Here is a 14014-nt window from a genome sequence, read left to right as displayed (position 1 = left end):
GAAGGCTGTCTAGAACCATCTCCAGCAAAGGTTCCGGCACCATACGGGCTGCCACCCTTAATATTCTCCATCTCGAACATGCCGTCTCCAAATGTGTAGCCAACGGGCACGAAAATCATACCGTGATGGACAAGTTGGGTAATGGCTGTTAAGCTGCAGAGTCACGAAATCCCGAGTCAGTCTTTTTGTTTTAATTTTCTCAATGGTGGTATAAAATAGAGATTTAGATCTCCAAAGTGGCCGGAAACCTCTCTAATGGAGAGACGCAAATATGTAAATTGCATTTTCCGGCAGAACATGTAAAAAAAAATTGTAAATTTTTACAACCACGAGAGGCAAAAAGTAGATTTAGATCTTTTCATTGAAACATAATTAGGATTTAGATACATCAAAATGCAAATGAGGATGCAAAAGTTGTTTTGGAGATACCAATTTATACCCAATTTTACACCAACATTAGAGATACTCTAAGGTAGTAAAGGCAAAATAAAAGCTTACGCGGTAGTTTCTTGTCCACCTCCTTGTGATCCAGTGCTGTAAAATATGCCAGCAGGCTTCCCTGCGAGCGCCTGGGTCTTCCATAGGCCTCCGGTCGAGTCCATAAATGCCTTGAACTGAGCAGCCATCATACCAAATCTAGTTGGGAAACCAAATATGATTCCATCAGCCTCGGTGAGGTCATTTGGGGTAATGACTGGTGCGTCAGTCTTCGGCGGTGCACTCATCTTTGCAAGAATCTCATCAGAAAGAGTTTCCGGCACCTGTTACCATCGCATCTCATATAAATAACAACAAAATACATCTTCATAGGAGTTTTTTTTTTTTTTTTTTTTTTTTTTTTTTTTTTTTTTTTTTTGTTTATCCCAAAGGTTCTTATGGTAAGATATATAATAATTTGTTTCTAAGAAACGATGTTTGAATATTAACTTTGCAGCCAAACTATGAAACTAATCAGTATCTATCTCTTGTGCATCCCAGAAGAAGCAATAACAAAGACTTACATTGGATATTGTTCATCAGAATCTTCTGTTAATAATTGAACAATTAGAACAAGAATAATAACAAACCTGCCATAATTTGGCCTCTACTCCGTCAACAGCTTCGGCTCCTTTCTTAATCTCCTGAGCTAATCGCTCAACATGTCCGTACATAGAATAGTATCTGCATCATAAATTGAAGTTCATTAGCTACAAATTTGTACGACTGGAGATGTCAATAGGTAAGTTGTGTCAAATACACAATCTATTACTTTCAAAGCTTTAATTGATGCAAGAATGGATATGATACCATCAATAGAACAAGCTAATAAACAGTTGCGTCCATGTCTTCGAACTATTAGATACAATTATAAGAGCAAGAACACAATGCAAGATCCAACTTGATGCAAATCTTATAGCGATTAGCACATAATAATAATAAATGTCATGGCCAATCTTGCACATCAACAATGTTAGTTAAAATTATCAATTAAGCTACTTGTACAGAAATTGTTTTCCACCTTTGTTGACAGATTCAAATCAAGGGTCAAAATGTATGACACCTCAGCATCCATCAACAAAGGTGTAAAGAAAACTTTACAACTAGCAAAGTCCTAAATTTTTACAGAATATTGATAGAAAACCCCATCAGTTCAATAAAGAAAAATATTACTTTGGCACACAGTCAATAAGAAGGAAAACACATCGCAAAATTTTACAGAGATTTAATATGGGGATTTACTCTAGAAGCCACAGTTCATAATGCAACCTGAATCGGCTTTCAGGCAACGATAAATAACAAAAATAATCAATTTCTTGATGTCAAGTTCATTTAAATCACAAAATCAAGAACCTATATAAGGACTTCATATGACCCAACAATCCCATTCTCTATTTTTTAGTCTGAATGTAAAATATCTTCAAGATCGTGATTTAAAATTTAGAAGGATAAAACAAGAAGCAGGGGACTTTCCAACTTTCAAGAACCATAAAAATATATAATGGAAAAAAATAAAGAACTAAACAGAAAGTATAAAGAACGTACACAATGTAAACTTTGGTAGCCATTTGCAAGAATGGGAACTGTTTTGTGTTTGGTGAATGAATAAGAAGTTGGAAAGGATGAAGAAGAAAGAGAGGGAATGGGGAAGCATATATAGTCAAAATGGAAGACAGCGTTGACCTTTGAACTTTGCCTGATCCTAATTGAGTCATTAAAAAATAATTAATTTTTTGGAATATTTTTTGTTTTGTTATAAAATAATATTGACGTGTTGCGCTTGCTGGTGATGTCATAATTTTTTTTTAATGGTAATTATTAAGTCCTTGTTTGATTTAAATCAAAGTCAAACAATTAATATAAACTACGTATTTATGAATCCCACAACTTTTTAATCACACATTTCAAATACTTCTATCGCAATCTACTAGAAAATTCAATTTTAATCATTACCAAATATCCTCTAATTATTTATGATTTTGCTTGCATCTATCAATTCAATGAAGACAGTTCCGCTGGAATCTTCTATTAGCGTGTTTAAAAGGGCAAAGAGAAAAAAAAAATCTATACATATAGATACAAACTTGTGATTTATATATACCGTAATAGTGACGAATGCAAGTTTTCACCAAAGTTTAAATTTGATCAGGATTTTGAAGAAAACAAATATTTAAAAATAAGTCATTTTAGGAAAACCCCAAACTTCAAACGAATAGATTACTAAATACTTATTTGAGCCACATTATTGAAATAAAAATGTAATTTGAATAGTGTTTTGATGAGAAATATGTAATTAAGAAATAAGGAAAAGTTTCGAATTTGCGTGTAATATTATTTTATTGAAGAACATGTGGTTGAGATGATGTTAAATCATTGTTGAAGAATATATTTTTTTTAAAAAAAAATGTGACTCAAACAAGGCCTAAAAATAAAATTTGTTACGCAATTATACACTCGACAATTGCATAAAAACTAAAAGAGTAATAAAATATCAATTCTTCAATAATAATGTTATTTTGCGACACAAGTGAGTTGAAAAAGATAATAAATCTAACTTCACAAGTCATTTTTATTAAGGTTTTGATGATCAATCTTATTAGTAGTCTAAAATTTTATATGTTGATTAATACTTTTATAATAAATTAGAATGAAATTTATAACTTAACATGTCTCTACTTAACATTTCTCTAGACACCAATCTAGCAAAGAAATCAACCGTCCAAAGTCGACTCGCTTATGTGCACCAACCCCGAACGTAGTATCAAAAACATGAAAATCTTTAAAATGAAGAATGATTAAGATAAAGAGGCACTTATCGACGAACCCTTATTTTCGCTCCTCAAAGTTCTATGATATTGCTTACTTCCACAGGCCATGTTCATGCTATTTTCGTGTATTTTGAAAACTCTGTACAACTTATTTATTAAATTTTTTAGTAGTCTTAAGTATCGAAGTATGATCGATCGTTCCATTTTGTTCATGATTAATGTTTGTCGTAGAAGAAATTGAACAAAGTTTTCATTTATTTTTGTTAACATGGAGACTCGAATAGAATTTGACAAGAATATATTTTAAATGGTGTTTGGTGGGGATTAAAATTAAATTTTTTAGTAGACAGTGATTAAAATTTTTGTCTTTTGAAACATGTGATTGGAAAGTTATTGGATTCATAAAAAATGTGGTTAATATTAATTATTTGACTTTGATTTAAATTAAAATCAAATTTTAATCCAAATCAAATAGTCACGACTCTCTTTCTGTGCGCCAAATCAGACCAAAGAAATTCAAAGAAATTTTAATTGTTGAATCCATAAGCATTAGTAAATATATGCAAGTTGCGGGCCACCAATACTATTTTAGACTTTTTAATCAAAAAGATAAAGTTTCGAATTCATTGACAAAATTATTGGCGGCGGCTAAAGAAACAAGAAATATTGAAGTGTTTTTATTAAAAAATGAGTAACGCTACTCGACTCGCATGGCTGACACCTCCGAAGACGGCGCCTTCACATAGGATGTATGGGTCCCGTGCAAAAAAAAATAAAAAAATCCCTACCCCTAAGTGTGTATGCGGTCATCCTTACAGTCATCCATGCAGGTCGTATAGCACGGTAGTTAAAAAACACTTTAATTTTCTTTTTTCTTTTTAATTTTGTTGAGGAAAACAGAAATGCAATTTCACCTTTAATGCAGAAGAATGTACTAAATTATAAATTGAAGTTGATTAAATATTAAATTTATTATGACCCTAAAACTTGTTTTGCCAAATAAAGTACTAAATTTTAAATTGAAGTTGATTAAATATTCGACTAAATTAAGCAAAAACTAAGGAAATACAAATAATTGTTCATATAGTCGACTTTAAATTTGCCAACTTTTGTTAGTCCGTCTTAGTACAATCGAAATAAAATATTAGAAAATTGTGTAAGGAGATTAACATGGAAAGCAAATAGGCGAAGCAGAAGAGTTTAACTTTGAATGCTGTCAAAATGGCTTCATTTATATAAGAAAATGCATTCATTTTTTTTTTAATATTTTTTTTCACATTCAAATTATAAAATTAGGACATTGACGTACTCAATACATCACATGTGACATATATACATGTGACCAGGAAAACAGATAGGCGAAGAAGAAGAGTCAGAAAGGGTATCTGGAACTTTGAATGCTGACAAAATTGCTTCGCAGTAATATAAACTGCATTTATTTTCTTTTTCGTTCAAATTATAAAATTAGTAGTGACATATTCAATACATCACATGTGACATACATATATATTAAACAAAGATCGACGGCAAAAATTATGAACAATTAAATATATGAGTATAGCTGGAATCCGATTCTTCTCACTATCATATTTTTGATGCGGGACGGCGAAATTGAGAAAATTTGAATCGATAGATAATTGGATAGAATTGAAATTCTAAGCGTTTAGTATGTTTTCCTTAAAGCGGGTTTTACACTTTTTTTGATCAACGTAATCTCAAACCTCCATTCATCGATATTCTTTCAAAAAACTGAAAAATTATATAAGTGAAACATTATTCATCGATATTCTTTCAAGAAATTGAAAAATTATATAAGTGAAACATTCCCATTTCTTTCTTTCTTTCTTTCATTTTTTTTTTTTTAAAGAATTTGATATAAAGGTTTACAAATCTTCCATTATTAATAGGTTGGAATGCAACTAATTATTAACATGTATGTCTAGATTCGTTGCTGTAATTTGATAATCAATGATCATGTACTCTGTCCATTTGATTTTAGATATTTAATATGTGTTCCTTGTTAAATTATACTACATTCATCCAATTTATATAAGTTGATTTTATTTTTCACACGAATTAAAAATCTTATTTAATGTTATTGAAGAAGAAATTTTTGCTAAAAACTTTCCTAATTTACCAATATTTAATTATTAACAACTGGTAGTAAGTTACTGTTGGGAATAGTAAAGAAATTGAATGATTTAATTTTCAAGAAGTAGGTGTCTTTATATTTGTACAATTTTAAGATTAAGTGGGAAAATCTTATTATAATTAGGCAAATTAAATAAGTGTATATTAATAAATGAACAAAACAAAACGTTTTCAATAAAGAAACAGAACTACGGACACCGTGTGCAAAAGTTACGCACAATTCTTCGTACGCCGACTATCCGAGCGTTCAAAATATAGAAGTGCTCGTTCTTTCGAAAAATGGCCGAAATCTCTCATATGTCAGGACGAAGTCGTGAGTTCAATCCAAAACGGTCGCTACATTTCCAAAAAGTACTTATGGGCCCGAAACGGACACCTCTTTCAAAAGTTACGCTCAATTCTTCGTACACCGACTATCCGAGCGTTCCAAATATAGAAGTGCTCGTTCGTTCGAAAAATGGCCCAAATCCCTCAGACGTTCTTTAAATAATATAAATCAACATTTTATTCGTGCAAAAATGAAATCAAAATATATATTGGGCATATACCCTAACAAGTATAAGATTGTTATGGCTTGTCTAGATAATTATTAGAGTGTTAAGTACTTATGACATGTTTTACATACTAGAGATAAATTAAGTTTTACAGGATTGTAGAAAAGTAAAATGTAATAAGGATTGTTGATTATTTTGTTCGGGGCGCTTAGTACTAGAATGCATGGAAAAATTTCTATTACTCTCAGAGTATGAAAACTCAATATTCATTGTCATAATTCAATTGATACGCGTATGAGGTAATTTCGACCCACTATATAATTGGGATCAAAATACACTTATAAATTAAAAAGTGACAAGTTATATTTGTTCGACCAAACTATAAATGTATGGAATAGTGATAAATAGTAATATAGACGTAAGTTCAAATGTCGTTTCCTAAAGAGACTATAGTATTCAATTAGATGCCTATTTAGATTCCTCTTTTACCAAACTATACCTATAACTAATATAAATATCAAGCTTTTAACTAATTGAAAAGAACTTGGACTTGAATCCCTACATGTTCTTTCATTTTAATATAAATTTATTATTTGACACCACTTATTAGGGCTTGAAGATAATACTTCCATTTTATTTAATAATATTTCGAAAAGAATCAAATATGTTCTCACATATAATCCTACTATATTTCTATTAAGAATGTGAATGCCTAAAGATACTTTAAATCACATGAATATTAACAAGAACATGCACAGTAGAATGATATATTTCTATCCATTATCGGATTTTATAATAATTATTACTATGTCGTGTAATTTCTATTCCTTCTCTCTAATTGAATAGAAATCACAAAATCATTCAAATGTTGATCAAGTAATTGAAAATGCATTAAAATTCTAACAATAATTCAAAATTAAATAATTATTAAAGTCAAGAACTTGAAATTAGCAATAAAATGTTATAATAAAAAGTTCATCGTTATCCTAGTGTATAAACAGTTATTCGAGTATCGTATTGTTACCAAAACACAAATTAGATTGGTAGTATATCATTCGAAAATAAAGTATATAAAAGAAGATCGAAAAGAATCTCAAAATCTTGAAACTCTTCAACCCTCCTTGTGCTTGAATCTTCTTCTTCTTCTTCTTCTTCCAAATCCAACATCTTCAATGTAATTTATGTACGTAGACGTGTTGGTATCTCTAAGGCTTCTTTGAAGCTTGCAAGGAATATGTATTTTCTCCCGTCAGGATTCCCCTTTTTTATGGTAGACAAATATTATATTTATAATCCCAAGAATTAGGTCAAATCTCGTGTTCTAATCTTTCCATGTAGAAGTTGAATTGTAATAGAGAAAGCAAAAAATAAAAATAAAAATAAAAAAACCAATCTAGACTATGGGGTGTTACTATGCGATCGCATAGGGTAACTTATCGCGACAGCATAGAACAAATGTTGCACATGCTGAAATTGAATTTGTCAAGCTTGCGACCATATAAGCCAGACCTGCGATTGCGAGGCCTCTCTTTTTGGTTTTCCTTCAACTTGGTCTATGAATTTCTTCTTTGGTTCAGCTTAGGTTCCTTGTTATTTGCATCATGGCTCCTTCATCTTTAGATATTTACACCGTAATTGATCCAATTCAAATTTTGAAAGTTTTCATTTGAGTTCTCCAACTTCTCAAATGTCATATTTTGAGCTTTTGAAATTTGTGAATCCCCTCCAATTGCTATCTTAATATGTCACCTTGGTCATATGCAATTCTGTTGATCTTCAATTGCTTTGAATTAATTCCAATTTGGTTTAAAATGGCATTTCTTTGCTACAAGTGCATCCAAGTCTGGTTTTCTCCTATGATTAATATAATTACAATAAATTAGGTAGATATCCTCTCAATTAACAATAACTCGTTAAGTTTAAAAGTTTAGACAAGTATGTAAAACATACATATCAAAGTACCGAGTTTTCAAACTCCGGGAGTACAAGAAATTTTCTAAGTTTGTAATTTTTACAATATTTATTGTACAAATAAAATGTATAAAGGTTTCATGGGTAATAAAGTGAAGAACCAATCAACAATCAAATTTGTCTTGCTTGCCTTTGCGGCTTCTCCATTGGCATGCTTCTATTGAAAATTTTGAACAGTTCATAAAGGTATCAATTGGCAGAAATATATATATATATATATGAATAGTTTCTCCATGATATAATTCATTTTCTTTTAATTGTAATGTAGCCGAAAGGAGATTCAGAATCCCGTTCATAGATGGTCTGATAGAAGAGAATGTTTGACCAAGCTAAAGAAATTATTTTTAATTAAATTTTGTAAATAATTCATTTTGCCAATAACGGTTAAAAATAATTAACACGTCTTGACTGTAGTTTTCACTTTATTGTCAAAAGTAATCAAATTTTTAATAATAAAATAAGTGTTTGGAAGAAAACGGTTCGTCCATGCAGGTTTACCCGATCCGATTTTGCATGGAAATAAATTTTGAAGGGAGGGGTTGAAAATTAAATTTGAAAGTTAACCTCCCTTAATCAATAACTTCCATATATACACCCACTTCACTAAAAGGAAAAACAACCAGCACATACGCAAAATTCGGGTTCCTTCAAAGAGTGAAAAATTTTGGAGGCTTAATTTTTGGGAATATAACATCTCAAATTGGGTTCTTGAATTGTGAACAACAAACTTCTTCCTTGATGATCGATTCTTTGATCAAGAAGCGAGTACAAGACGATGTTAAAGGCAAGCAATCAATAGGCAAGTAATTCAACTTCGTTTTGAAATTTTTTAAGTAAGTTTTCCAACTTTTATAAATTCGATTAAAAGTATGCAAGCATATTTTACAATTAAAAAAAAAGTAATTTATATAGTAATTTCCGCCAAGCCTATAAAAATCACCCGAAAAGTTGCCAAAATAATTGAATTGAAAGTGATAAATGGTAGAATAAATTCGAAATGATTCCCCGTGAAAGAGAGGAATTGAAGGTGAAATAGCATGCACTATCTTTTTGCATGTAAAATGCACTCAATGTCACGATTCTGTCTCGCTTTTATAATTTCACTAATCCGTCACCTCAATATTTGTTATACTTCAAATCTGGAGGCCACGTAAGCACCATTATGAAAGTGAAGACCACGAAAGCTTATTACAATGTGATCTTCGCATGGTTAGTCATCATAACTAGGTCTCACCCTCTCCATTGGAAGTCTAGAGGCGAAGGTCCAATGGGTTCGACGGGCAAAGATCCTCAAACGAGGTACAGTGCCTTTGAAAATCAATCCATGATTTGTCACATATATTGTTGTATCTTAATAAGATGTGTTCTATATGGAATCGTCTTATCAACTCTTAAATATCTGCACAAAATCCCGAAGATTCATGTAAATTTAAGGAAATCAATCTCTACAAGATAAATTGGTTGAACAATGAATGAAACAAGTTAGCAAGAGGAAACATTACAATAACAACCTCTCTACAAGCCAATGGACGCGTGACACATGGAATTAGGGCACATCGATGCTTTAACTTAATTCTATAAGTATTCTTGTTCTATAAATAGACATGCATGTGCATATTTAAAGATACACAATTCTTTAACACTGGTAAATTTTGTTGCCTATTTGTCTATCAAACCTGCTACAATGCTAGAGAATGAGTGACCAACTTCTTGACAGAATACTCACATTAGGGGGAGGGTCCACTTTTTTTGGAATTTTGTTATGCAATCGAGTCCCACGGCAATGTGTCTCTCTATCAGTCCCAACGGTAAATTTCTTCCGACAATTCAACTTTATTCTTCGTCTATTTCACACCCATTTTCGGTAAGTGTGCAGATGACATTGGACAGAGGGACATGATAAGAAATTTGTTAATAAAAAAGTCATCTTGATTTTAAAGTCTATAATATTTTTATTGCATTATGCATACTTCGCCATCTTTAATACAATGCATCCATAATCTATTACTTTTGTGTCCTTTTGGACCGACCTCATAAGCATTAGTAATCAATTTTACCTACCTCATTAGAGTTGGTAATGATTTTTACTCTTCTGGAAAAGTATTGTCATTATTGTACTTCGGAGAATATATATATATTCAAAACACCAATGATTAGATCAAGGTGTCGGTGTGAAAAAAAAAAGGTTACATCTTGCAAATTTTATTGTCCTATTACTTAGTTGTAGTTGATAACAAAATAACCGATAAATTATGTCTATATGTACACTTTATAACCAATTTCAATGCGTATAATCTACATATCAACACGTCGTATATTCATGCATTCATTGTGAATGAAGATGATTTTATGCCGTTGAAAGTTATGTACATTAGAAGGGAAGTACATTTTGCTCCACGATTGCTCTTCCCATCATCAACTTTGGAACATGGAATCATTACATCTTTTTACGTGTGTTGAAGGGGAGACCAAATACTATTATTTCCCATACCAAACTCAATTCATTTTCATTTGTGTGGACAATGTTGGCTTTTGAGGAAATAAAATAGTTTTATTAGGCCACAACCACTTCTTGTCATTGATTGGGCAGACACATCTTCCATTCAACTGCCAAATGAATTGGCTTTTGGTCAAAATTATCCAACTCATTACATCTCAATTATGATGTTGGCTGCTACGTGTCTACCTTTTTAAGGATTGATTAAGAAATATTTTTGTAAGGGAGAAGTTCAGTAATGGGCCAGTCTTCGAGTCTTGTGATGGAAAACTAGTGTGTTGTAACATATTTTGATATTACAAAGGGAAAATAAGGTTTTGTATCGAGAATCGTCGAAATTTTCATTCTCATACAAAAATTTATTACATGTAAAAAGGACATTGAATTGTGCTCAAAGATTCGAAAATTTGATGGCAGAAGGTTACACTTTGAGGAAACGAAAAACTGAGCTAAGTTATCAAACAAATTGTTACTCGCAATTGTGATCATAACCTGTTACCTTCCAATAATATTATGTTTTTTGGGTAGAAAGAGGGCCTAAAGCTTGTGTAATATTGAAGAAACTAACTTGGTATAACAGTTCATGGATGGAGACTATCAAAGAAGAAGATTGATGGCGAGAAAATGGAAAAGAATTTTTATTTTGAAAATAATAAAGAAAATATAATAGAAACAATGATAGATTTGAATCAATATGTGATAATTATCGAGAGATAAATATAATTAGGTTAATTATGTTGCTTTCTGTTTAAATTTGCAATTTACAATATGCATTTAACATATACTTGCATTTATATGGTTATGTGCGTTGATAAAGCCTCAAGGATTCTTGTCGCTAACAGTTATATTGATGTCAAATTTTCGAAAAAGTTACGTTAATCGTAATGTTCGAACGATTAAAAGTTGTTGTCTATTACATTCAATGTAATGGTGTGGTTGCATTCGATAGAGATTACTTTGAGATTGCACATTGGGTTCAATTTTTTTAATTAGTTGATTGGGTTTAATTAGTTGATTGGGTTATAGTGAAAGTAATATTGCACTTTGTAACGATTGCAGTAGCTTCTGTCTCTGTAACAATCTTGTCATTGTTTGTTTTTTTAAAAATTAAAANTAGCGATCAGAGTGGTGGAGCACCTGAGAACAGTGATAGCTTCTGGGAAGAAGACATGGGTGAAGAGACAGGCTTGGCACTGACCATGTTCGTGCGACTAAGTAGATTATATATGTACTGACTTTGAGATAAGAATAGCCCCTCTTTTACGTGATGAGCTGCAACGCCCAAAAAGAAACTTACAACACCCATGTCTTTCATAGCAAATTCACTGGTGAGAGCAGAGATTAATATAGATATAGCTTTGTGAGGTGGAGCCAGTGATGACTATATCATCAACGTATACCAGAACAAAAAGAGTAACCGAAGCTTGTCTGAAGGTAAAGAGTGAAGTATCGAAACTTGAGTTGACAAAATCGAGTGATGGTAGGTGCTCATGTAGATAATGGTATCAGGCACATGGGGCTTGTTTTAAGCCGTAGAGCGCTTTGTGCAATCAACATACATGATTTGAAAAATTGGGATGAACATATCCAAGAGGTTGATGCATATATACCTCCTCCGATAGATTCCGTGAAGAAATGCATTTTATATATCAATTTGATGGATTGGGCAGTGATTGGAGACTACAATGCTTAGAACAAGCCGGATGGTTGTCGGCTTGATCACTGGACTGAATGCGTCATCGAAGTCGATTCCAGGTTGCTGGTGGTAGCCCTTGGCAACCAACCGTACGTTATGGGGTTCAAGAGTGACGTTGGCTTTGTATTTGGATTTGAAAATCCACTTGGAGCCGACAATGTTCATGTTCAATTATGATGGCACTAGAGACCAGGTGCTATTCTTCATAAGAGCTGTGAATTCCTCATCCATTGCGTTGCGCCACTCACTGTATTTCTTACTTTTGTATAGTTCATGGGAGAGTTAGGGACACCGCCTGTGACATAGAAAGATTGCAGAAGTAGGTAGCAGACTGTTCCATCAATGAAGGTCTTGGGCTTCACGATGTGGTTCTGAGACCTTGTAGTCATTTTGTAGGAACGGAGCTCCGGAGAATCTGCAGTAGCTGTAAGTTCTATTGATGGTTGGGTGGTGGACGTGTTTAAGGAGCGGGTGAAGGTAATGACGAACCAGATGCAGGAGAGACATTTGAGGTGGGAAACAAAATGTGATTGGGAGAATTGGAAGAGATGATGTCGTTTCAGTAAGGGGTGAGGCAGTGGGGAGCATGTCATTTGCAGAAGGGGATGACGCATGGGAGGATGAGTGGGTGCCGGTTGGGCTATATGTGGACGGGGTGGTAGTGGTCTTGTGTGATGGGCTAGCGAATGGAAAGATAGTCTCGTCGAATATTACATGCCGGGATATGAATATTTTGCCACTGGAAGTGTTCAGGCACTTGTATCCACGATGCATGTTGCTGAGACCAATGAAAACACATTGCTTTGAGCAAAAATCAAGTTTGTGTTGATTGAAGGGACGGAGGTAAGGGAAACAAGCACAACCGAAAATTTTAAATAGTGAAAAATCGGGAATATGTTTATAGAGTTTTTCAAATGGTGAAATACCAAGTGGAGTTGTGGGGAGAAGATTTATGAGATACGTTGCCATTAAAAATACATGATCCCAATAGGCATAGGGAACACTGCCATGAGATAGAAGAGAAAGTCTCGTTTCAACGACGTGACGATGTTTCCTCTTGATGGACCTGTTTTGTTGTGATGTATGAGGACAAGTTACACGATGTTGAATGTCAATTTTGTTAAAGTATTTGTGGAGTGAGCGGTATTCTCCCCCCAATACATTTGTATAGCTTTTATTTTTCTTTCAATTTGGCGTTCAACGAGTTTTTGGAAGTAACAAAATATTTGCATCACATCTGATTTGTTGGGTATAGGAAAGAGCCACATGAATTTACTAAAATGGTCAACAAAAGAGACATAATATTTATTTCCATTAGTTGACATAATAGGGGATGGACCCCAAACATCAGAGAAAATTAATTCAAGAGAAGAGTGGGAAATAGACTTTGACTCAGAAAATGGAAGACGATGACTCTTTCCTTGTTGACAAGTGGAACACAGACTCACTGTTTTATTTGATGAAAGAGGTAGAGAGAACTTGGAGACAAGTTGCCAAACGGTTTGATAAGATGGATGGCCCATCTGACAATGCCAAACATCAAGAGGAGCGCGATGGGAGAGAAAGGATAGGCGAGATGTTGGTGGTGGAGCTGATGGTGAGAAAGAGTAGAGCCTGTCTTTAGTTTTGCTGCGCATTAGAATTCTCCATGTGGTTCCATCCTTTACCAAAAAGAAAGATGGGTGAAATTCAATATAAACATTATTTTCACGTGTAAATTGACTCACAAGTATTAAATTCTTTTTAATCTGTGGTACTTGTAATAATTGAGATAAAGTGAAAGATTGAGTTAGAGTTGATATAGTGGCAGAGCCAATATTCTTTATAGGCAAATTTGCCCCCATCGTCGACGTGGATTTGATCATCTCCATGGTATAGCCCCGAGTGAAGGTTCATGTTATGTAAATCATTTGTGAGATGATTTGTTGAGCTAGTATCAAGGTACCAATTTGTGTTTGAA

General features: G+C 33.0%; 1 protein-coding gene across 1 annotated transcript in view; it reads right to left on the bottom strand.

Annotated features, from left to right (window-relative positions):
• LOC111395224 (probable NAD(P)H dehydrogenase (quinone) FQR1-like 1) overlaps positions 1-2127 on the bottom strand; it is an 8934-nt gene extending 6807 nt beyond the window's left edge. The window contains exons 1-4 of the mRNA XM_023021217.1: positions 2023-2127; positions 1068-1161; positions 499-761; positions 2-153 (exon numbers count right to left, since the gene is read on the bottom strand). Coding sequence (XP_022876985.1) covers positions 2-153; positions 499-761; positions 1068-1161; positions 2023-2045 — 532 coding nt within the window. The 5' untranslated portion in view covers positions 2046-2127. The remainder of the gene's footprint in view (position 1; positions 154-498; positions 762-1067; positions 1162-2022) is intronic.
• Positions 2128-14014: the final 11887 nt, after the last annotated feature.

This window comes from Olea europaea, chromosome 6 (genome assembly GCF_002742605.1).
Source record: "Olea europaea var. sylvestris chromosome 6, O_europaea_v1, whole genome shotgun sequence".
Taxonomy (NCBI): Eukaryota; Viridiplantae; Streptophyta; class Magnoliopsida; order Lamiales; family Oleaceae; genus Olea; species Olea europaea.
The sequence above is the reverse complement of the archived record's forward strand: the minus strand, read 5'-3'. Positions and strand labels throughout refer to the sequence as shown.